General features: G+C 37.6%; 1 protein-coding gene across 1 annotated transcript in view; it reads left to right on the forward strand.

Annotated features, from left to right (window-relative positions):
* The window catches only part of TEX15 (testis expressed 15, meiosis and synapsis associated), a 66,850-nt gene that overhangs the window by 15,622 nt on the left and 25,624 nt on the right, over positions 1-25,604 (forward strand). Inside the window, 3 exon segments of the mRNA XM_081523501.1 lie at positions 5,136-5,286; positions 15,620-15,785; positions 24,050-24,287. Coding sequence (XP_081379627.1) covers positions 5,136-5,286; positions 15,620-15,785; positions 24,050-24,287 — 555 coding nt within the window.

The raw sequence follows: 25,604 nt of genomic DNA on the forward strand, positions 1-25,604 counted from the left end.
TTATTTTTATTATTTACAAAGATTAGTTTGGCCAAATACTAAAAGAAAATTTAAGAGAATATTTTTAAATGTATCTTATATACAAGTAAAACTTAAAAGAAAATAAAGGCCAGGTAAAGACAGATAAGTTGCTAAGAGACTAAGAAAACACTCCTGAGCAGTAGCTGTAAAATCAGGATTATGAAGTCACAGAAGTCAGGGCATTATTTCAAGTCAGGCTTTTATTTCAAGAAGAGACTGGTCACCAGTTTCAAGGTAGAGGGGCCAAGTAAGCTATGAATCAGAAACGTACTATGTGAATGAGATACTGACGTGGAAACCATTGGTGACTGAAGACTGCTGTTTAGGTAGAGTAATGGAGGTAGAAATAGAAGTAAATTGCGGAGGAAGTAGGAAGTGATCTCAGTTCAGCTCAGTTGCTCAGATGTGTCCGACTCTTTGCGACCCCATGGTGATCTAGAGGGGGCAAATCTGTCCCTGGCGGGTTTTGTCTGTTTTGCTTTTTACTTGATCAGGTGTGAACCTGGTTAAATATGGGGGTAGATACAGAGAAGCAAAGTGGGTGGAAATGAAACTCAGGATACAGTGGAAAACTAATTGAAACAATGGGAGTGTAGGAGAAAAAACCCTAAAATGGAAGTTATAAAGTCTAGTTTTTATCATCCTGATTCTTTGATACTTAGTTGTTTCATTTACAACAGAGGTTGGCAAACTTTTTCTATAAAGGGCTAGATGGTAAATATTTTAGTCTTTGTGTGCCAAGGGTCTCATATTTACTCAACCCTGCTGTTCTAGTAGGAAAGCAGCCACAGACAATAAGTGTGGCTATATTCCAGTAAAACTTCCTACAGATCCTGAAATTTGAATTTCATATAATTTTTCAAATGACATGAAATACTATCCTTAATTTTTTTTTTTTTAACTGTTTAGCTGTGGGCTCTACAAAAACTAGTAGTGGGCTGGATTGGATGCACAGGCTATAGTTTGCCAAACCCTGATCTATAAAATGAAAAGTTGGACTAAAACATATTTCATCTTAACATCATATTGTCCTAGTTGGGGAATTCTTGACTTAATCTCATTAAATGTGTATGTAGTTTATCACATATAGACCTGATTGAACCTTTTATCAAAATTCTTACTTTCAACTATTTAGAACTCTGCTGAAGAATTTAGAATTTATCTGTGTGTGACTCAGGTTCCAAGAATATTTATTCATTTATTTACTCAGGTACTCTTTTCTGAGATTACTGGAAAAGGGATGATCTTTGCTATATCTGCACATCACCATTACGATAATGTCTTTAATGGTTTATAATAGAACTATTTTTTACTGAAGTATACTTGGGAGTGGAAAGTAAGTAGAAAATCAGTATTACTTGTAAAAATCAAAAAGATAATTGTAAAAATTAGATGGAACAGTGTCATTTGCCAGAAAATCCTGAAACTGAGACATTCTTTTTGTTAAAAAGAGATTAGCAAACTTTTAGAGATATTGAAAGTAAGTTAGCAAGCTAATGTGAAAGTTTGAAAGAGAACTGAAAAAAACTTTCTAACTGGTTATTTCATGTAGCTACAGTCGTCTTTAATTGCTTTATACTAGGAAACCTTTTCATAACTGATAGCACTTGAGTCTTATTAAGAAACTCTAGGGACTTCCCTGGTGGTCCCACGGCTAAGACTCTGAGCTCCCAGTGCAGTGGCCCTGGGTTCGATCCCCGGTCAGGGAACTAGATCCCACATGCTACAACTAAGACCCAGCACTGCCAAGTAAATAAATAACTCTAGGGCTCTCCTAGGTCGTTCAGTTAAAATACCAAGTTATGTTATTAAGGATTTTTGGATAGTAATCAGGTAGAAGATTTTGGAGGTTTGTGTAGTAATCTATAATTCATAACCAGTGGTCTCAAGTCCTTAATTTTTAATGATAGTCTTAGGAAACTCAGCACAAATGTTCTTTTAAGAAAACTTTATAAGGACTGTCTTTAGACTGGCTATTTGACGTAGAAGGGATTTATTCCTTTGCCACCAAGTTGTCTCTGAAAAGTGTGTTAGGATTCATAATCCCAGCACAGTCATGCACTACAAAGTATTCAGTAAATTAAGTTTTCTAGAAAATTGTTAGAGGAAATAAAGAAAGTTGTTTAATTGCAGATTGAGAGTTAGAACCATTATCACTTGACTTTGAACCTTCTTTGCAATACTGCTTCTTGATGAACTCTATAAGTTGGTTCCATATTATAGGCTTCAGGCTATCACTTAACAGTTGATTGTATGCAATTGTTTTGTAGCAGCTTCTGCAACCATGTGAGGTATGGATACTATTAGGCTCAGAGAAGTTAGACCTTTTGCCTCACACAGCATATCTAATTAATGGTAGAACCAAAAATTGAACCATTGTGATTTTTTACCTGTTTTCAGTAAAATTCATTCTTAATCTGTGTTGTTTGAGTCTAATCTTTCTCTTACAAGCTGAAAGTCATTCTGTTTCACTCCCGGAAATTCTCAAGCCCTTTCCCTTTCCCCTTCAGCGTTTTAGTTCCTTTAGACTGTTTACGTCTTGTCTTCTGCCCTTATGAGCACCTCCAGGACATTGTTCAAAGGAAGCAGAGACAGTGGTATCCTTGTTTTATTCCAAATTTAAAAGGAGTGCATTGGATATTTACCAATTTGCTGTGAATTTTCAGCAAATAATGTATCAAGTTAATGAATGCTTTCTTAAGACTTTTTTTAATCATAAGTGAATTTTGAATTTGATTAGCTGATTTCTTTTCATTTATTGAGATAATCACTTGATTTTTTCCTCCTTTAAGGTTTATATAGTAAATAAAATACACATATTAAATCTCTCTTACATCCTTGGATATACTTAGCTTGCTTATGATATATTAATATCATTATTTTTATCTTTAGAATCAATTTGTAACTACTGATTCAACTTCATCTTAATGTGATAGGATGATGCATTATGTTAATTTCTTCTTGCAACTTTAGTAAATTAATTTTTTCCCAGAATTTATTGTTTTGTGTAATCTTTAAGTGTTTTGGCTTAAAGTTGTTCATAATATACACACTCTTAGGATCTGTATGAATAGACATTTTAGTTGTTGGGGAAGCTTTTTGGTTTTGGTTTCTTTGTTTGATCTTCAGTTCATTCATTCATTCTAGTATCTGTTAAGGACTTACCAAGTTCAGTGTCTTGTCCGTTAACTATTCTTAAAGTTTTTAGTGTTGATTTTTTTTCTTTACTCTCACCCAGATAACCCAGGACCTTATAGGACAGCCATAACATGAACCTGCTGGGTTCATACTTCCTGATTTTATTTTTACATATAGAAAAATAGACAATATATATAAATACATAGATAATGATTATAGGACTGTTGTGTATATTTCGTAGTATAGTGTGATGTATCTTTGCATCTGTATGTAAAAATAAATAATATAAATGGATATAGGACTGTAATATATGCGCATGAAGAAATTATAAATTTGTTACCACTTTAATGTGGCTGAGTTGTTTGGGTTGAATTTAAAGATGTATTATTCTTACTTGAAAGGTTACCCTTGAAAACTTGCTGGATACAACTTAATGAAGAAAGTTGGATACTGTTGTTCCCTGAATATTCATCTTTCATCAGACAGTTTTTAACGTACATTTTTTAGCCACTTTGTGGCTAAGTATTATCTTAAGCACTGAGGAACAAAATGAGTAAATCTCAGAAGTCTTTACTGTATTAGTACATTCTACTAGGAAAACATTTTATAAGGAACCATAGAGCTGAAATATTACCCATCTTAACTGAAAATACAGTTTAACTGTAGTTAAAGAAAATATCGTCACAGCATGAAGTTCTTCAAGTATATTCAACTGATGGTTGTGTACCTTTGTGTGGAGTAGGTATAGATCACAATGAAGAGGTTTTTGTAATGTGAATTATTCTATAAATAAATTACTCTTTTTTTCCTCATGAAAATTCCATGTGAACATGTCAGTCTCTGGAGCTGGTATATCTTAGGGGGATTCTTGTTAGTAGGCACCAACCCTGGTGTCTCTCCACGTGACTGGATGAGAGAAAGGCTGGTTTTCTTCTCTTCCTACAGGTCTCAGTCCATTCTCTGTTTTGAACCATGTTTGTGAGATTGAGAGATCACCTTTCACAAAGAATGAAGGAGTGGGGATTGGGAGAGTAACTACTTGTGAACCTTCTATAGAATCTTTTCCTTCGTGACCCTTCTGTAGAATTTTGGCAGCTCTTTATAACAGTTGATGGTTTCAGGAGGCCCAGCACCATATTATGAAATGGCATGAAAAATATATCTTTGCGCATATATTTCTCTATGTGTGGGCACCATAGGTTTCCTTTGATATCCTGTTTGAGTTCTACTTGGAAGGTTAATTAATGTATGTGTGTATGTTTGTGGAAAAGGTTGAAAGGAGGAAAAGGAATAGTGGTATGACAATGTATAATGTCTTAATCCATTGGTAGTGATACTGTGGAACAACGGTGGTTGACTGTTTTAGCCCATCAGTTGTAGGGATACCAATGCAGTAGTTGATTTACAACTTTCATAAAGGTTTTTCCAAAAGCCAAAGATTCTAATTTAGAGAATATATTAAATTCACAGAAGTCCATAGGAAAAATGTTTTAAAAAATAGCTACTTGGCAAGAATTTTACAAAATGATAATAAAAATTGTTGTTTAGAAGTTATTAAGCTTTTTGGAAACACAGAAGGTTTAAAGTGCCAGAAAAATGTCTGTGAGAAACTACAAAATAGGGATTTCCCTGGTGGTCCAAAGGCTAAGGCTCTGCACTCCCAGTGCAGGGGGCCTGGGTTTGATCCCTGGACAAGGAGCTAGATCCTGCCAGCCACAACTAAGACCCAGAACAGCCAAATTAAAATAAATAAATGAGTAAAAAAAAAAAGAAACTACAAAATATTTTAAATAGTATATAATATTGAAAGTTAATTCATTTTCTATTTTGAGTAACCTGCAAAATGAGATTGAAATCTGTTGTGTGACTAAAAATATATCTTTATTCAATTCCAAATATGAACTTTTAAACAGTTTTACTGCCATTGCCTTTTATTATTATTGACCTTTTGCTTAATAACTTTGGGTTGATTTTAGGCCACCAACAAAATGGAAATGAAAGAGATTGCTAAATACAAGACTCTATGGAAAATGAACTCAACCAGTGAACCTTTATTTGTTACTGGCATAAATGGCAAACCTTTGAAAAAATTCACCATTCCCAAGATCAGGAGGACAGCTGGGAAAGGTAATAATTCAATGGAATATGGAATTATTTCATAACTATTACTGCATTTCTCTGATCTTAGTTTATGCTCATCTTCTATTTTGACTCTTCATAAAATTAGCTTAAGTTAGGCCTTTAATTCCTTAAACACACATGTACTTTTTTCCCACACAAAGTAAGATAGATACATGTCTCCTATCACTCCCACTAAGTACACAATTAAAAACACTGGACATCACACATAAAACAAACAAGACTTTGAAGGGTGGAGAGAAGAAGATGGGCCTGTGTGGGACCCTGGGAGTTAAGGAATGACACAGCATTAAGTTCTTCAGATTTTCTTTTTGTTTCCTTCATGTCTCAAACTGGAAGACCACAACTGAGAAATGCCAAGTTTTACAGACACAAAAAGCCCTAAGAAAAGTCTGGTCTGTTTTGTCAAGGACTGGGAGTAGGGTAAGTTAGAATGTCAGAAACCTCTTTGACAGTGAACACTCTACTCCTGAAAATCACCTGGAGGAAGAAACAACGCAGCGTCTCTTCCTTTTCTCAGCCAAGTGTAGATGCAGGGCCTAGACTTCCACCTCCACCTCCTCCTGTGCCTGCGCCTTTCCCTTCATGGAACTGCATACGGTCCCCTCGCTGCTGTCCCCTGCCCCTACAGTGTCTGTGGATTTCTACACCTGCCCTGTGGTGATGAGTTGCCAGTGGGCATCAGACACTCGGTGGGAGCAGAGTCAGTGAAGACCAAGAGGGGAGCCTAGATTTCTGTCACATACCCCGGTAACGGGATGTCTGTCCCCCTCCCACAGTGTCAGTGGAGGCTGAGTCAGGAGCATTGACTTCTACCTCTTTCTCCTGGTAACAAGACAACCGCCCACCCCGCCCCAACCCCCATCACCACCAGGGTGTCGGTGGAGACGCTGTGGAGAGCCAGTACTTCCTGGTGGTAAAGAGTTAGCCTCCCCACCCCCAGCCTTCTCCTACAGGCACAGTTACCCCTGTGGCTTAGTCTTAGTAGAGTCTTGTTACCACAAGATTGAATATGTTCTGGAGTTTCTTAACAGTATTCCAAATGACCAAAGTATTTAAAAAATCATCTTACCACACATCAGGAAAATCCCAACTTGAATGAGAAAAGAAGAATCAACAAATGCCAGCAACACGATAAAACAGATGTTGAAATTATCTGACAAGGCTTTTAAACCAGTCATCATTTCTACCAATTAAAAAATTAAAGTCATTCTAATGATGCTTCAACAACCAATTACAAACACTTTTGAAACAAATGGAAAATTGCAAGAAAGAAATGGAAAATGTAATAAAGAACTAAGTAGAAGTTTTGGAACTGAAAAATGCAATAATTGAAATAAAAACTAATTGGATGGGTTCCAGAGAGGAATTGAGAAGATTTTGGAAAGAAATAGTGAATTGGACGATACAGTAACAAATTACCCAGCCTAAACAACAGAGAAGACATCAAATAACAGAGCCTCAGGAACCTGTGGAACAATAATAAAAGACCTAATTTCTCTGTTCTCAGAGCTTCAGAAGTAGAATAGAGCATAGAGCTGAAAGAGTATTTGAATAAATACTGTCTGAAAGTTCCCCAAACTTGGCAAAAGGCATAAACCTATACAATCCCAGCTGGTGCAGTGGTAAAGAATCTGCCTGTCAATGAAGGAGATGCAAGAAACGTTTGATGCCTGGATTGGGAAGATTCCCTGGAGAAGGAAATGGCAACCCACTCCAGTATTCTTGCCTGGAAAATCCTATGGACAGAGGAACCTGGCAGGTTACAGTCCATAGGGTTGCAAAGAGTCAGATGTGTCTTAACAACTAAACAACAACATACAATCAAAAGGTTGAGTGAACCCTAAACAGGATAAAGCCAGAGAAGTCCATGACAAGGCACATCATAATCAAACTTCTGAAAATTAAGAACAGAAAAAATCTTGACAGCAACTAAATGTTTTTATTGGGGAAAAATTGAATGGCAGATCTCTCATTAGAAACCATGGAGCCCAGAGGAAGTGGTACAACATTTTTTAAGAGTGGAAAGAAAAGAACTGTACCCAGAAAAATATCCTCAGGAATAGAACTGAAATAGACATTCTCAGATGAAGTAAAACTAAAAATTTTTCACTAGTAAATCTTAGTGTAGAATGGCTAAACAAAGTTTCCAAGCAGAAAATGACGAAAGAAGCTGGGAACATTAGGAATGAAGGAGGAACAAAGGAGAGTAGAAATACAGGGAAATATAATTGGGAGTCCTCCTCTTGAGTTTTCTAAGTTTGTTTGACAGTTGGAACAAGGACAGAGGAGCCTGGCAGTCTGCAGTTCATGGGGTCACAGAGAGTCGGACACAAGCACACGTACGCAGTTATCTCAGAATTAAAAGTTGTTTATAAAGACACTATGGATAAATCAAAATGGAATTTAAAAAATGTTCAAGTAACCCACAGGAAGGCAAAAAAAGTAAAGTAGAGAATTGAACAGCTGAGGGAAAAATAAACAGTAAAATGGCAGGCTTAAGCCCTATTGTATCAGTTATATTAAATATAATTTATCTCATACCAGTTAAGATGTTTACACAATGGATTGAAAAAAAACCATGACCCAATTATATACTGTTGACAAATGCACTTTAGGGATATAAGTTGGTTTAAAGTAAGTGTATCGAGAAAGATAAGCCATGCAAATAATCAGAATAAAGCAGAGTGGCTATTTATATCAGTAGACTTCAGAGGAATGAAAATTCCAGGAACAGAAGGGAATATTGCATAAATCCACTAGTAAGATGCAGCAGTCCTAAATATGTACCCCTAAACAACAAAGCTTCAGAATCCATGAAGCAGAACTGACAGAACTGAAAGGAAAACTGGGCAAATCTGGAATGGCAGTTGGTGATTTCAGTACATCTCTCTCAACAACCAGTAGAACTACCGAGACAAAAAAATCAGTGAAGATATAGAAGAACTTACCTTTGTCAACTAACAAGATCTAATTGACATTTGCACATTATTATAACATTATACTCTACACAACAACAGTAGAACAGACATTCTTTTCAAGAACTAATTTGATGCTCAGCAAGATAGACGATGTGTTGGGCCATGAAACACATTTCAACATATTTAAAAGAACTGAAGTCAAGTAATCTAGAAATTAATGATAGAAAGCATTAGATAAGTCTTTGAACACATGAAAAGTAAACAACACATTTCTAAATATTCATGACATTTCAGAAATACATTGAATAAAAAAGGAGATGTAAGTTATCAAAATTTGAGGACAACAAGTGAATCATGGCTGACAAATTTATAACACTAAATACTTCCATTAGAAAATAGGTTTAAAACCAGTAGTCTTAAGTTTCCTTCTTAGGGAATGAGAAAAAGAATAACTGGATAAGCCCATAACAAGAAGAAAGAAAAAAATGAAATTAAGAAGCTGGTTGAAAAGATAAAGAAGTTAATAAAACTTTAGGAAGGTTACCTGTAGTGTGCTTGACAAAAAAGATACAAACTACAACTCTCAGAAATGACATAATATATCACTACTGAGCCACAGAATTGAAAGCATAATAAGAGAATATTATGAACAGATCTAAGTACATAAACTTTACAACTTACATGAAATGGGCCAGTTTGTTAAAAAGTACAAAGTACCAAAACTCACACAGTACTAAACAGATCATAATAGCCTTATAACTGCAGGCATTCCTCATTTTGTTGCTCTTCACAGATAACTGTGTTTTTTTACAAATTGAAGGTTTGTGGCAACACTGTATCAGGCAAGTCTATTGGTGCCTATTTTCCAACAGCAATCACTCACTTTGTGTCTCTGTATCAAATTTTTGTAATTCTCACAGTATTTCAAACTTCTTTGCTGTTACATTTGTTAATGATCTGTGATTCGTGATCTTTGATATTACTGTTGCAAAAAGATTATGACTCACTGAAGCCTCAAATGATTGTTAGCATTTTTGTAGCAATAAATTATTTAAAATCAAGGTTATATATATTGTTTTTTAAACATAATGGTGTTGCACACCTAATAGACTTTATTGTGGTGGTCTGGAGCTGAACACACAACGTCTCCAAGATATGTCTGTATTATAGAAATTGAATTCATAGTTGAAAAAACTGTTGGAAAAGAAATCCCCAGGCCCAGATGGTTTCACTGAAGAATTCTACTCGACATTAAAGAAAGGAGCTAATACAAATCCTTTACAATTTCTTCTATAAAATAAAAGAGGAAAGAATAACTATTAGTATAGTGTTATCCTGGTATCAAAGCTAAACAAATGTAATACAAAAAAATAAAACTACAGACCAATACCCATCATGAACTTTAACACATAAATTCTATATAAAATATAAAGAAATAGTATTCAGCGATGTATAAAATGAATTATATATTATAACCAAGGGAGTTTTATTCAAGGGATGCAAGACTGGTTTGGTATCTGAAAGTCAATCTGTATTCACAGGACAAGAAATAACAATCACATGATCATATAAATTTATGCAGAAAAAAACTTGACAGAAATCAACATTCATAATAAAGACTCAGCACACTAAGAATACAGAACTTCTCAACTTGATTAAAAAAAAAAAAGTATGTAAAAAATACATATAGCTAACCTCCAGAACAAAAACCATAATCCCAGAAAACCAACCAAAATGATCACATGGACCACAGCCTTGTGTAACTCAATGAAATTATGAGCCATGCTGTGCCACCCAAGATGGATGGGTCATGGTGGAGAGTTCTCACAAAACATGGTACACTAGAGATGAGAATGGCAAACCAGTATTCTTGCCTTGAGAATCCCATGAAAAGTATGAAAAGGCAAAAAAATATGACACTGGAAGATGCGCCCCCCCAGGTAAGTAGGTATCCAGTATGTTACAGGTAAAGAGCGGAGAAGTAGGCTCCAGAAAGAATGAAGAGGCTGAGCCAAAGCAAATGATGCCTAGTTGTGGATGGGATTCCCTGGTAGCTCAGTCAGTAAAGAATCTGCCTGCAGTGTAGGAGACCTGGGTTCCATCCCTGGAGAAGGAAGATCCCCTGGAGAAGGAAATGGCAAACCACTCCAGTATCCTTGCCTGGAAAATACCATGGACAGAAGAGCCTGGTGGGCTGCAGTCCATGGGGTTGCAAGGAATCAGGCACGACAGAGTGACTGACACAGTGGTGGTGACAGTAAAGTTTGATGCTGTAAAGAACAGTATTGCATAGGAACATGGAGTGTTAGGTTCATGAGTCAAGGTGAATTGGATGTGGTCAAACAGGAGATGTCAAGAGTGAATATCAACATTTTAGGAATCAGTGAACTAAAATGGATAGGAATGAGCAAATTTAATTCAGATGACCATTATATCTACTATTGTGGGCAAGAATCCCTGAGAAGAAATAGAGTAGCCCTCATAGTCAACAGAAGAGTCCAAAATGCAGTACTTGAGTGCAGCCTCAAAAACAACCCAATGATCTCTGTTTGTTTCAAAGGCTAACCATTCAACATCACGGTGATCCACATTCAGCACCACAGTGCCCCAACCATTAATGCTGAAGAAGCTGAAGTGGAACAGTTTTATGAAGACCTATAAGACCTTCTAGAACTAACACCAAAAAAAAAAGATGTTCTTTTCATCATATGGGATTAAAATGCTAAAGTAGAAAGCCACACCTGGAGTAACAGAAAAATTTGGCCTTGGAGTACAAAATGAAGCAGGGCAAAGGCTAATAGAGTTTTGCCAAGAAAACACACAGGTCATAGGAAACACCCCCTTCCAACAACACAACAGATGACGCTACACATGGACATCACCAGATGATCAATACTGAAATCAGATTGATTATATTCTTTGCAGCTGAAGATGGAGAGGCTCTATACAGTTAGCAAAAAACACCTGAAGCTGATTGTGACTTCAGATCATGAGCTCCTTATTGGAAAATTCAGACTTAAAGAAAGTAGAGAAAACCACTAGGCCATTCAGGTATGACCTCAATCAAATCCCTTCTGATTATACAGTGGAAGTGACAAATAGATTCAGGGGATTAGGTCTGATAGAGTGCCTGAAGAACTATGGATGGAGGTTCATAGCATTGTACAAGAGGTGGTGACCAAAACCATCCCCAAGAAAAAGAAATGCAAGAAGGAAAAATGGTTATTTGAGGAGGCTTTACAAATAGCTGAGAAAAGAAGAGAAGCAAAAGACAAAGGGGACAAGGAAAGATATACCCATTTGAATGCAGAGTTACAAAGAATAGCAAGGAGAGATAAGAAAGCCTTCTTAAGTGAACAGTGCAAAGAAATAGAGGAAAACAATAGAATGGGAAAGACTAGAGATCTCTTCAAGAAAATTAGAGATACCAAGGGAACATTTCTTGCAAAGATGAGATCAATAAAGGACAGAAATGGCAAGGACCTAACAAGCAGAAGAGATTAAGAAGAGGTGGCAAGAATACACAGAAGAATCGTACAAAACAGGTCTTAGTGACCCAGATAACCACTCACCTAGAGCCAGACATCCTGGAGTGTGAAATCAAGTAGGCCTTAGGACAAACCTAGAGAAGGTTATGAAATCACAACTGAGCTATTTCAAATCCTAAAAGATGATGCTGTGAATGTGCTGTACTCGGTACATCAGCAAATTTGGAAAACTCAGCAGTGGCCACGGGACTGGAAAAGGTCAGTTTTCATTCCAGTCCCAAAGAAGGACAATGCCAAAGAATGCTCAAACTGCTGCACAGTTGAATTCATTTCATATGTTAGCAAGGTAATGCTCAAAATCCTTCAAGCTAGGCTCCAATAGTACGTGACCAAGTACTTCCAGATATACAAACTGGATTTAGAAACGGCAGAGGAACCAGAGATCAAATTGCCAACATCCGTTGGATCATTGAAAAAGCAAGAGAATTCCAGAAAAACATCTGCTTCATTGACTACACTAAAGCCTTTGACTGTGTGGATCACAACAAACTGTGCAAAACTCTTAAAAGTTGAGAATACTAGACCACCTTGCCCTCCCCCTGAGAAGCCTGTATGCAGCTCAAGAAGCAATAGTTAGAACCGGACATGGAACAACAGACTAGTTCAGAACTGGAAAAGGAGGTCAATGCTGTATATTTTCACCCTGTTTATTTAACTTATATGCAGAGTATATAATGCGAAATGCTGGGCTAGATGAATCATAAAGTGGAAACAACCAGAAAACAGGAAAAAGACATGAATAGTCATTTCACTAAAGAGAATGTATAGATTGGCAAATAAGCACAAAAGTGATATTCGGTATCTTAGCCATTAACAAAATGCTAATGAAAACCACAGTAGGGGGTCCCTTTATGCTTGTTACAACAGCTGAAATAAGAATAAAAATGCCAAAAGCTAGGAAGAATATGAAGCCAGATCAGTCATGCAACCAATGGAAGCGTAAGATAGTTCATCCATTTTTGAAAAAGTTTGATGGTTTCTTGAAAAACTAAACCTGCAACTACCATATGACCCTGCAGTTGTACTTTGGGGCATTTATCCCAGAGAAATGGATGCTTACGTCCACACTAAAACCTATATGGAAATGTTTATAGCAGCTTTATTTGTAGTAGCCAAAAATTGTTAATCACCCTGATTTGAGTAAATGAACATGGAGTAAATGGTTAAAGTATGTGCATCCATACCGTGGGATACTTAGCAAGTTAAAAAAAAAGATTTACTGCATCATCAGCTTGATTGAATCTCAAAAGCAATATGCTGAATTTAAAAAGCCAGTCTCCATAGGTTGTAAATATTAATTGTAAATATAATACAATTTTATATTGTAAATATAAAGCTCCATTTACAAAACATTCTTGAAATGATGAAAGTATAGAGATGGAGAACAGATTGGTAGTTCTAGGATTCAGAGGCAGAGAAGAGGAATGGGGTTATCAGTATTACTATATGTAAAGGAGTAGAATAAGAATGATCTTTGTGGTGATGGAACAGTTATGTATCTTGATTATAGTGGTTGTTACATGAATCTACACATGTGATAAAATTGCATAGAACTACCCTCACACACATAACTGCACATAAAGCTAGTAAAATATTAATGAGATCTGTGTTTTATACCAATGTCATTTTTCTGGTTTTCATATTTTATTATAGTTACATGAAGTGTTTACACTGGGGAGTTTGGGCTAAGAGTATATATATGGAGCCTCTATAAAAATGTCGTATGATCTATATTCACTTCAACATAAGTTAAACACAAGCACACATGCACAAAATCTTATCTTATGAAATGACCAAATTTTGTAACGAATTGTTACAAATATCAAAGTGAAAATTAAATGGAAAGGAGGTGAAGAATAAGTTGTTTTTGAAAAACAGAGGTTTGTAGTATTTTGTGTTAGTTTTGCCACGGTCTTATTCTGTTGATTGTTAAATACAGAGGACCATTGTGTATGTTAGATTCATGTATATGGAAATTGCCTTAAGTTATATATATCACTGATCCTCATTATTCACAGACTCCATATTTGCTGCATTTTCAAATTCTCCTACTCGCTAAAATGTGTTTGTAACCCCAGCACCAGTGCTCAGCAGCAGCACTTCCAGTCGCTTGCAGGCATATGCAGAATGGGGAAAATGTGAGCACTTGACGCACTTGCGCCCAGATGAGACAGCGCTCTGCATCCTTCTCCAGCTGCCATATTATAGTCAAGGGTCCTTTCACCACTTGTTTAGTGCTGTGTCGTTTGCATTTTTATTGGTGATGTCACCATTTAAAATGGCCTCCACCATGTAATGCTGAAATGCTGTCTAGTGTTCCTAAGCTCAAGAGGTCTATGATGTGCCTTACAAAGAAAATGCATGTTACATAAGCTACACTATAACATAAAGTTACAGGACTGTTGGCTAAAAATATGGCACATTCAGAAAAAGGAAAGCAAAATTCACCGATTTGTACATCAAGCCTCTCCAGAAAGTGTTGAAGGAACATTTGAGTACCTTTCCTGTGGAGAGAATGGAATCTATATTTGTAGATTCACGAGATGACCACCAGTAAAAAGCTTGTGGGCAGCATTGTTGGAAGATGAAAAGCCAAAGAGACATGTGATCGTGGTACCAAGGGTAAAGAGAATGTTAAGCCCTTCTTGGCTAGAGCTTGCTGGCTCCCACATTTCAGAAGGTGATAATGGATGCAGGCAGGTTCTGCAGAACAGGAGACAGGGGAAGAACTTCAAAGACACCTGCTGAGTGTTATACAGGAAAAGGTTATGTGGCAAGTTTCCAACCCAGATGAGACTGGCTTGTTTTACAGAGATGTTGGCAGGTAAGCTTACTGCACATGGCATTCCAGTTGTCAAAAATGTCACCAGAGGCTCACAGGAACCTAACCCTGTATTTCTACCAAGATTAATATTAATAGTTCAGTATTCACTGATTCAAGGTTGGCAGCAACTTTAATATACTGTAACTTCCACAAATAACAAGAATCAGCTGTATTCCACAATTTCCTCTAGGTCCTCTTCCTTAAAGGTTTTGATTCTTTAATGTATCTACTTAACATAACAATGCTTAAAACATTGCTCACTGTCCTCTGAACGACTGTGCTTCTTACTCATGCCACCATATCAGTCAGGAGTTTATAAAGATGTTCTGGTATTAGTGCAAGTCAAAATAACCAAATAGTTTACTAGTATATAGGTTGCCTTATTTGGGGGAAATACAACAAATGTTCATGACCTAACATAGCTACAAGGTTTGTGTAACAATGTATATTGTAGAGCCTGTACATCTTAAGTTGAAAATGAGTCGTCTATATACTATCAAGTATATCTGTGTCAGCTTTTAAGAACTCCCAGTAGGTAAGTGGAGTAAGACAAGGTTCCTATTTTCATTTATACCAGGTATAGGAAGTCTGTATTACTGTTACAAAGCTTTAAATATATATAAATGCCTCCAGATGTTAATGAAACTTCCAAGTACTTGGTTATTTTGTGTCTTATACATATCTGTAGTTGTCATTGTGCAGATGTACAATGATATTATTTTATTTTATTTTTTTAACACCAAAACCATTTTGTATTGTGGTATAGCCAATTAACAATGTTGTAGTTTCAGGTGAACAATGAAGGGACTCAGCCATACATATACATGTATCCATTCACTCCCCAGCCCCTCTCCCATCCATGCTAGCACATGACATTAAGCAAAGTTTCTTGTATTATCCAGTAGGTCTTTGTTGGTTATCCATTTTAAATATAGCAGTGTGTACATGACCTTCCCAAAGATCCTAACTATCCTACAATGATGTCATTTTAAACACAAATAACTGCTTACCCTTTTCTTTATTTTTAGTTTACTTGTCACCTTGTTACACCAATACTAGAGAGTATAGTTTCATACACGATACTCTCAGCGAGTGCCGGCTTGATGTAAGCTGTGACCTACAGTCTTCATGGCAGTTTGGGGATACAAAACTGATTCACAATGAGGGTCTGGAAAAAAATTTTACTTCTAAGAGGTAAGTTATTGTGACCTAAAGAAGTTTGAGATTTTGTTTGCTTTTGCTGTGAGGTGTTTATACGAATTTTTTATTTCTGCCATTTGAGATTTTTTAAGTGTTACCAAGAAAATAAATACAGAAGTGTTCTAGTCATTATTTTGTTGCCATCTCATAGCCTTTTGTGACAGTAAAGAGGTACATGTGAGGTTTGATCAGTAAGTTTTACACATTATTGTAGCCAGGTTTCAGACACACCCTTCTAATTTTTTAATCTTCGTAAATTTTTCAGAAGCATAACATCACCACATTAATGAAATAGCTATTTTGTAGATGCCTTGTGCCTCTTGCACAATATAAAACAGCATTAAAGTATTTAGAATGTACCTTTTTTTCTTGATTCAATCCTTCAGAGACTGAGTTGATGTTTTAACCTGGCACAGTTGTATCTGGCTGTTTCCAGCTATTCCACTAGAGCCACAATTTCTGACACTTAACTTTTAAAAAGTACCCACTCTGCGACTTCTCTGCTGGTCCAGTGGTTAAGACTCCATGCTCCCAGTGCAGGGGGCACCGATTTGATCCCTGGTCGGGGAACTAGATCCCACATGCTGCACAGCAGGACCAAAAGAAAAAAAAAGTACCCCTTCTGTTTTGAGGAAAGACGCATTCCATTAGGTAATTTTGATAAGAAAAAATAACAGCACATGGGAAGTTCTCATTGTAAACATTTTGTATTATAGGTACAGATCTTGTGTGAACACAGTTCATATTTTCATTTTCTGAACTTGCTTCCTTCACCATTTTGCATTTTAAGTTAGAACCTAACTGTAGTTTGATGGACTCACATTGAGCACTCGTTTCAGAATGTGTTTGGTCTCTTTTTTTTGTTTTAGAATCAGTTCCTCTTGACTCAAACATGCTACCCCACTTGGTGTCAGTTTGGGAGAATGGGTAGGAATGACAGAATTAGTTGATGGCATAGTCTTTCCTAAAAACCACAGTTTTGAGCAAAAGTAGAATGGACTGACTATGTGCTGCCCCCTCCAGATTGAAATAATGGTTTAATCAAAAATTAATTCCTGCATTGTTCCTTGATTTGAGTTATATTAGGCATTTTAATTTGTGTCCTTTTCACCGTGCCCCCTAATACTTCATTTCAACCATTTATTTCTCCCTGTTAACATTACAAAAGAGTTAAAACAACTCCCCAACAATACAAGACCTAACAGAACATTCTAAATGACTAATAGCTGTAGGGTTTATGTGTTTGCCCAATTAGGTGAACTCATTTATATCCTGTAGTATTTGATACTCATTTTATATTGGTTTTGTCTGATTTCCTTACTACGTTACGAGTTTTATCTTACTTGTTTTTGTGTCCATAGTATGGAACTGAGTCTGGCAACACAGTGGGCAATTAATTATTAAATTAAGCTACATTTTAATTTCATCATTTTAAATGAGTGATGCTGGAAGATACCCTTAAGTAGCCTTAAGGCATAGGTAAAAAAAAAAAAAAAGGAAATATGAGAATGGTTAGCAGAAGAGAAAAACAGGATAGACAGATAAAAAGAGAAAGTGTTAATAGCATTGACTGCTTCTAGCTTTTCTTTTTGTTGTTCCCCTTAGAGGAGTTGATAATCTCTGGTCTCATCAAAAGCAAGTAGTTCCAAAAATGCACCAGTCTCCATTTCTCATCCACATTGCATCTACTACTTCTTAAGTGTGAAATCAGCAGGAATATGTTAATCATCTAAACAGATGTGTATTCAGTCACTCATTGAGCATTTCAGTGCCTGCTGTGTCAGAAAATGTATTTTATTCAGTTCAGTCGCTCAGTTGTGTCCGACTCTTTGCAACCCCGTGGACTGCAGCATGCCAGGCTTCCCCGTACATCACCAACTCCTAGAGCTTACTCAAACTCATGTCCATTGAGTTGGTGATGCCATCCAACCATCTCATCCTCTGTGTCCCCTTCTCCTCCCGCCTTTAATCTTTCCCAGCATCAGGGTCTTTTCAAATGAGTCAGTTCTTTATTTTATCACCCTCAGAGAAAAATGAATATTTTCTCCTCAGCCTTAGAGAGTTTCTATTCCAGTAGAGAAGACATACAGCTAAATGTAAAATCATATGTTATAATAAAGATGTAGGTGCATAGATGTGGGATTGAGCATTCTTCCTAAGAGTCTTGAGGGGTGTTTTGAAGAGTTAAGAACTTTAGCTGTTCTCAGTGGGTAATAGAGAACTGAATTCAGTTCTTCTTAAGTATATTGCCCTATTTGTATCAGTTTGACCCTTTTTTGTTTTAAGATAACTCACCTTTAAACATTTCAAATTTGTGTGAAAGGGTATCATTTTAAAGATCGTCAATACCTATCTTGACACTTAGGTTGAATTTGTACTCGGCATCTCAGTTTACATTCCACCCCAGATGAGTTGACTGAACCATCCATGCTTAATTTCATTTACTATATCAATGACTAGTTCCAAGATGAAGTAAAACTAAATCAGTTTGGGCCAGTGACACCCTGGAAAAAGGGGTAAATGCTCTATGTCTGTTTTGGGAGGATCAGTTCCTGGAGGTTTACTGTATTCCTTCGGTTGAGTCTTGTTTCCCTGACTCTTCACAGTCCTGTAGCCTCGCTTAGGTGTCTGCACGCTGAAGAAAAGACTTCATGGACTGACTTTGCTACGAAAAGACCTTCCCCTGTAGGTGGAGACACGCTGAAGATTGCTGTGATGCTGGGTTAATGGTGCAGGGTTCCCAGTGAAGGGGCGTGTGTGGCCCCATGTCTCAGGGATTGTGGTGTAACTCATTGGATCAAGCCATTGGGATCCACAACGCTGACAATTGTGTGATCTTTGGAAAGCACTGCCAGGCATCTGCAGCGGCTCCAAGGACTGTTGGGGTTTTCAGTGGCACCTCCTTGTCGTAAACAAGGGAGAGGACCAGAGCAAGCAGCAGTAGTGGCCCAGGCTGCTTGGTATGCACACTCTTGGCCATGCAGGCCAGGTACATGTACCTGTGTTGGGACAGAGCTGGTTATAAACACACATGTAGCCCTGCTGATATCAAGGCAAGTGCCAGTGGCAGGTGTACTGACATCTGTGGGGGTCCTGGCCGTTGGTGTGCAGCACTGTGACTACTGGATCTTGCCACAGACACATAGCTGTGGAGGCCAATGATGGGGACCAGAGGTATCAAGGTGCATAGCTGGAGGGGCTAGCTGCAGGTAAGCCTAGTGGTGCAGGCCAGTGACTCACGACAGGGCTGGATCTGGGCCCATATGCTACTGGAGGGCCCTGACTTTCAGCAGGGTCTCACCATGGTACCCACATAGCAATTTAGGTTGGTGACAGGTGTAAGTACACAGATGGAGGGACTAGTCCCAGGCACCTATGTGGTTGTGAGTGTCAGTTCAGGGTGGTGTGTTGCACTTCTGCAGTAGAAGAGGCCAGGCTGGCTGCTGGTCAGAGATCCAAGAGAGGAGAGGGTGGGGAGGGACTCGGGAGATAGGCATCAACAAATGAGAATACTTGTGGACAGAACCTGGTGAAATTTGCAGGGGTGCAGGCAGATCAGTGCTGGCTTTTGGTTTCTTTGGTGGTGAAAGTTGTCAGGTTGATTTGTAGAGCAGGTCACTGGGAAATACAGTCTCCTGCTGTGTGGCTGCTAGGTACTCCCTGCCTGCCTTCTCATTCCTAGAATCAGTATATGCCCTGGCTTTGCCAGTGTATTCAGTTCAGTTCAGTTGCTCAGTTGTGTCCGACTCTTTGCGACCCTTGGACTGCAGCACGCCAGGCTTCCCTGTCAATCACCAACTCCCAGAGCTTGCTCAAACTCATGTCCATTGAGTCGGTGATGCCATCCAACCCATCTCATCCTCTGTCATCCCCTTCTCCTCCTGCCCTCAATCTTTCCCAGCATCAGGGTCTTTTCCAATGAGTCAGTTCTTTGCATCAGATGACCAAAGTATTGGAGCTTGATCTTCAGCATCAGTCCTATCAATAAATATTCAGGATTGATTTCCTTTAGGATTGACTGGTTGGATCTCCTTGCAGTCCAACGGACTCTCAAGAGTTTTCTCCAACACCACAGTTCAAAGGCATCAATTCTTCGGCACTCAGCTTTCTTTATGGTCTAACTCTCACATCCATACATGACTACTGGAAAAACCATAGCTTTGGCTGGATGGACCTTTGTCGTCAAAGTAATGTCTCTGCTTTTTAATATGCTGTCTAGGTTGGTCATAACTTTTCTTCCAAGGAGCAAGCGTCTTTAATTTCATGGCTGCAGTCACCACCTGCAGTGATTTTGCAGCCCAAGAAAATAAAGTCCATCACTGTTTCCACTGTTTCCCCATCTATTTGCCGTGAAGTGATGGGATTGGATGCCATGATCTTCGTTTGTTGAATGTTGAGTCTTAAGCCAGATTTTTCACTCTCCTCTTCACTTTCATCAGGAGGCTCTTTAGTCCTTCTTCACTTTCTGCCATGAGGGTGGTGTCATCTGCATAGCTAAGGTTATTGATATTTCTCTTGGAAGTCTTGATTCCAGCTTGTGCTTCATCCAGTCTGGCATGTCTCATGATGTACTCTGCATGTTAGTTAAATAAGCAAGGTGACAGTATACAGCCTTGACATACTCCTTTCCCATTTGGAACCAGTCCATTGTTGCATGTCCAGTTTTAACTGTTGCTTCTTGACTTGCATGCAGATTTCTCAAGAGGCAGGTAAGGCGGTCTGGTATTCTCATCTCTTTAAGAATTTCTCAAAGTTTGTTGTGATCCACACAGTCAAAGGCTTTAGCATAATCAGTAAAGCAGAAGTAGATGTTTTTCTGGAACTCTCTTGCTTTTTCAATGATCCAACGGATGTTGGCAATTTGATCTCTGGTTCCTCTCCCTTTTCTAAATCCAGCTTGAACATCTGGAAGTTCTTGGTTCATGTACTGTTGAAGCTTTGCTTGGAGAATTTTGAGAATTACTTTGCTAGCATGTGAGATGAGTGCAATTGTATGGTAGTTTGAGCATTCTTTGGCATTGCCTTTCTTTGGGATTGGAATGAAAACTCACCTATTTCAGTCCTGTGGCCACTGCTGAGTTTTCCAAATTTGCTGGCATATTGAGTGCAGCACTTTCACAGCATCATCTTTTAGGATTTGAATACCTCAGCTGGAATTCCATCACCTCCACTAGCTTTGTTCATAGTGATGCTTCCTAAGGCCCACTTGACTTCACACTCTAGGATGTCTGGCTCTAGGTGAGTGATCACACCATTGTGGTTATCTGGGTCATGAAGATCTTTTTTGTGTAGTTCTTCTGTGTATTCTTGCCACTTCTTCTGAATATCTTCTGCTTCTGTTAAGTCCATTACCATTTCTGTCGTTTATTGTGCCCATCTTTGCATGAAATGTTCCCTTGGTATCTCTTAATTTTCTTGAAGAGATCTCTAGTCTTTCCCATTCTGTTGTTTTCCTCTATTTCTTTGCATTGATCACTGAGGAAGGCTTTCTTATTTCTCCATGCTATTCTTTGGAACTCTGTATTCAAATGGATATCTTTTCTTTTCTCCTTTGCCTTTCCCTTCTCTTCTTTTCACAGCTATTTGTAAGGCATCCTCAGACAACCATTTTGCCTTTTTGCGTTTCTTTTTCTTGGGAATGGTCTTGATCACTGCCTCCTGTACAGTGTCATGAATCTCTGTCCATAGTCCTTCAGGCACTTTATCAGATCTAATTCCTTGAATCTATTTGTCACTTCTACTGAATAATTGTAAGGGATTTGATTTAGGTCCTACCTGAATGGTCTAGTGGTTTTCCCTACTTTCTTCAATTTAAGTCTGAATTTTCCAATAAGGAGTTCCTGACCTGAGTCACAGTCAGCTCTTGGTCTTGCTTTTGCTGCCTGTATAGAGCTTCTCCATCTTTGGCTGTAAAGAATATAACCAGTCTGATTTTAGTAATGCCCATCTGGTGATGTCCATGTGTGGAGTCTTCTCTTGTGTTGTTGGAAGAGGGTGTTTGCTATGACCAGTGTGTTGTCTTGGCAAAGCTCTGTTAGCCTTTGCCCTTCTTCATGTTGTACTCCAAGACCAAATTTGCCTGTTTACTCCAGGTACCTCTTGACTGCCTACTTTTGCGTTCCAGTCTCCTGTGATGAAAAGCACATCTCTTTTGGGTGTTAGTTCTAGAAGATCTTGTAGGTCTTCACAGAACCATTCAACCTCAGCTTCTTCAGCATTACTGGTTGGGGCATAGACTTGGATTATTATGATATTGAATGACTTGCCTTGGAAACGAACAGAGATCATTCTGTTGTTTTTGAGATTGCACCCAAGTACTGCATTTCAGACTCTTGTTGACTGAGTGCTACTTCATTTCTTCTAAGGGATTCTTGTCCACAGTAGTAGATATAATGGTTATCTGAATTAAGTTTACCCATTCCAGTCCATTTTAATTCACTGATTCCCAAAATGTCGATGTTCACTCTTGCCATCTCCTGTTTGACCACTTCTAATTTACCTTGATTCATGGACCTAACATTCCAGGTGGATCACAACAAACTGGAAAACGCTTAGAGAGATGGGAATACCAGTCTACCTTACCTGTGTCCTGATAAATCTGGACGCAGGTCAAGAAGCAATAGTTAGAACTGGACATGAAACAACAGACTGGTTCCAAATTGGGAAAGGAGTATGTCAAGGCTGTATATTGTCACCCTACTTATTTAACTTATATACAGAGTACATCATGAGAAATGCCACACTGGATGAAGCACAAGCTGGAATCAAGATTGCCAGGAAAAATATCAATAACCTCAGATACACAGATGACACCACCTATATGGCAGAACTAAAGAACCTCTTGATGAAAGTGAAAGAAGAGAGTGAAAAAGCTGGCTTAAAACCCAACATTCAGGAAACTAAAATCATGGCATCCAGTCCTATCACTTCTTTGCAAATAGACGGAGAAACAATGGAAACAGTGAGAGATTTTATTTTCGGGGGCTCCAAAATCACTGCAGATGGTGACTACCGCCATGAAATTAAAAGATGCTTGCTCCTTGGTGAAAAGCTATGACCAACCTAGACAGCATATTAAAAAGCAGAGACATTACCTTGCCAACAAAGGTCCATCTATTCAAAGCTGTGGTTTTTCCAGTAGTCATGTATGGATGTGAGAGTTAGACCATAAAGAAAGCTGAGGGCCGAAGAATTGATGCTTTTGACCTTTGGTGTTGGAGAAGACTCTTGAGAGTCCCTTGGACAGCAAGGAGATCAAATCAGTCAATCCTAGTGGAAATCAGTCCTGAATGTTCATTGGAAGGACTGGTTCTGAAGCTGAAGCTCCAGTGCGTTGGCCACCTGGTGCAGAGAACTGACTCATTGGAAAAGACCCTGAGGCTGGGAAAGATTGAAGGTGGGAGGAGAAGGGGATGACAGAGGATGAGATGGTTGGTTGGCATCACTGACTCATTGGACATGAATTTGAGCAAGCTCTGTGAGTTGGTGATGGCCAGCGAAGCCTGGAGTGCTGTAGTCCATGGAATCGCAAAGAGTTGTGTACAACTGATTGACTGAACTAAACTTAGATCCTAAGAAAAACCAGTAGAGAAATTAGGAAAACAGAAAGAAGTGTTTTAATTCTTCTGACTGTTAAGAATATACCTTAACAATCAAACATATAGATCTTAGTGGTTTATAGAGCCTGACATCAGGGTGAAAATATGAGCAGGAAATAACAACAGTGGAGTTGAAAGTTAAGGTTGACATCTCTGGGAAAAGAGAAATGGTCATGATCTCATCGGTTAGTCTTGTAATTGTTGCTGTGTGTTTTGTTGCCATGGCTTTCTACTGTTAAAGGTGAATTATTCTTGCATATAAATATTAATATTTGTGAGTGGCGTCCCAGGAGATAATAAATATTAGTAGCATGTGGTGTTCAAGAGGAGTTTCCCTTTGATTAGTATACACATTACTTTCTAGATTCTGTAGCTTCTCCGTTGCTGATAATCTTTTGGAATTACAGCTCTGTGGTAGTGACTGAATTGCGCTTGTATCATGTGGTGTCACAGTTGCTACTGTTACTACTGCTGAGCAAGCCATGTAGAACTCCTTACCTAATACACCAGTGTTTCAGTGGTTCTTGTGGAATGTAGGTGAGATTTCAGAAGTTTAGATTACAATTTTTGTTTTCTATCTTTAGCAAGCTTGAAGTATTTGTCTTCTTGAGAATTCTGTTGATGTTCTTTCTCATTTAACTATTCACTGTTTTGCTTTAGGTCAGAGATGCGTGAGAGTGGAAGGCATGGCAGAGAACTTGAAGAACATTTCTGCTTTTTAGCAGTTCGTCGGAAGGATGTGACTGAGATATATCACAATGGAATAAGTACCAAAGCATCTTCATTGAGGATACTAGGAAACCCTCTTCTTGGAATTTATATATTTAGACACGTTGATGTTGCCTTGAATTATGCTCACAGTAGAAGCATTACTGTAGAAAGTATTATTATGTTTAAGGTTGGTAGCATGAAAGAAATATTATATTCAGTTTGCTTTAATTGACCTAAACATTATTTTACTTTCAATATGAATTATTGTTTTAAACTCGCATTGTATAAAATAAATAATAGTTATTATCATCATCACCATTTGAAATTTTCCCCTATATTTGACTCTAGTGGGTATGCAGCATAAAATCTTCAAGTAAGCAAAGGCAGGCTTTGTCATCTTGGTTTTCTAATGTATATTTTTTCTGTTCTAATTGACTTTATTCTCTTTCTCTCCTTTGTTCAGACTATAATTAATATCAGAGTGTTTTCAGTGTCTTTTTCCAGAACATTGGTATTAATAATTCTGGTTTAGGTAGTTACTAAACTCCTACTATTTATTTTTAATTAACAGTGTTAGACAATATTAATTACTTTGTTTTGATAATTTTACTATCTTATATAAGATGTTAGCATTAGGAAAAACTGGGTTAGGAGTATATAGACCTCTGAATTGTTTTGTAACTTTTTTGAAAGTCTGAAGTTATTCAAAATTGAGAAAAAAATCAGTCTCACAGTTGAATCGTAAGCATCAACAGACACAGATAGGCTAAAATATACTTTTTGGTTAATTGCAGCTTTGTCAAGACTACTAAAATCACAGTAAGTAGACCGGACCCTTGTTTATGTAACTTAGGATGTGTATACATCCACATAAAACCAGTGGTTCATTTGGTATTATTTAGTTATTTTTAGATCTTGGGTATTATCAAAGTCATAAAGTGTAATTTATATTAAAATACTGATGTTAGGAAATTTGAAACATACTCAGAAGCTCCAAAAAGCCCATTGACAATGATAGTTAATTTTTTTGTATATCTGTACTTCGTCTTCTGCTCATATACGTGGATATGCATTGTACAATGGTCATTAAAATACATTACTACTTTTATACTGTATAACTTTTTTATTGATTATAAAAGCAACGTTTTCATTACCATTCAATATTTTTTGTAATATCATTTTGAAGGACTATATAATATCCCACTGTACAGCACTACCATAAATTTGTTAGCAAATTTTTCAGTGTTGGGATGTAAATTACTTTTGCTTTGTTTTGTTTTGTACTTTTAAGTAGTACTTGGATTATTAATGTAGGTACATTTTATGCACACCTGTGATTATTTGCTATGAATTAATTGATTAATTCCAATGTGTCAAGTTAGGAGTCACAGGTATATGTACACTTTCCCAGCTTTTGATATGTAATGCCCAGTTGTCCTGAGAAAGGTTATACCAACTGCCATTCCTATGCAAAGCATGTGGAATGTTTATTATCTCTTATCTT

The sequence above is a fragment of the Giraffa tippelskirchi genome, chromosome 8, assembly GCF_054371585.1.
Source record: "Giraffa tippelskirchi isolate mGirTip1 chromosome 8, T2T-mGirTip1v1.2.pri, whole genome shotgun sequence".
Taxonomy (NCBI): Eukaryota; Metazoa; Chordata; class Mammalia; order Artiodactyla; family Giraffidae; genus Giraffa; species Giraffa tippelskirchi.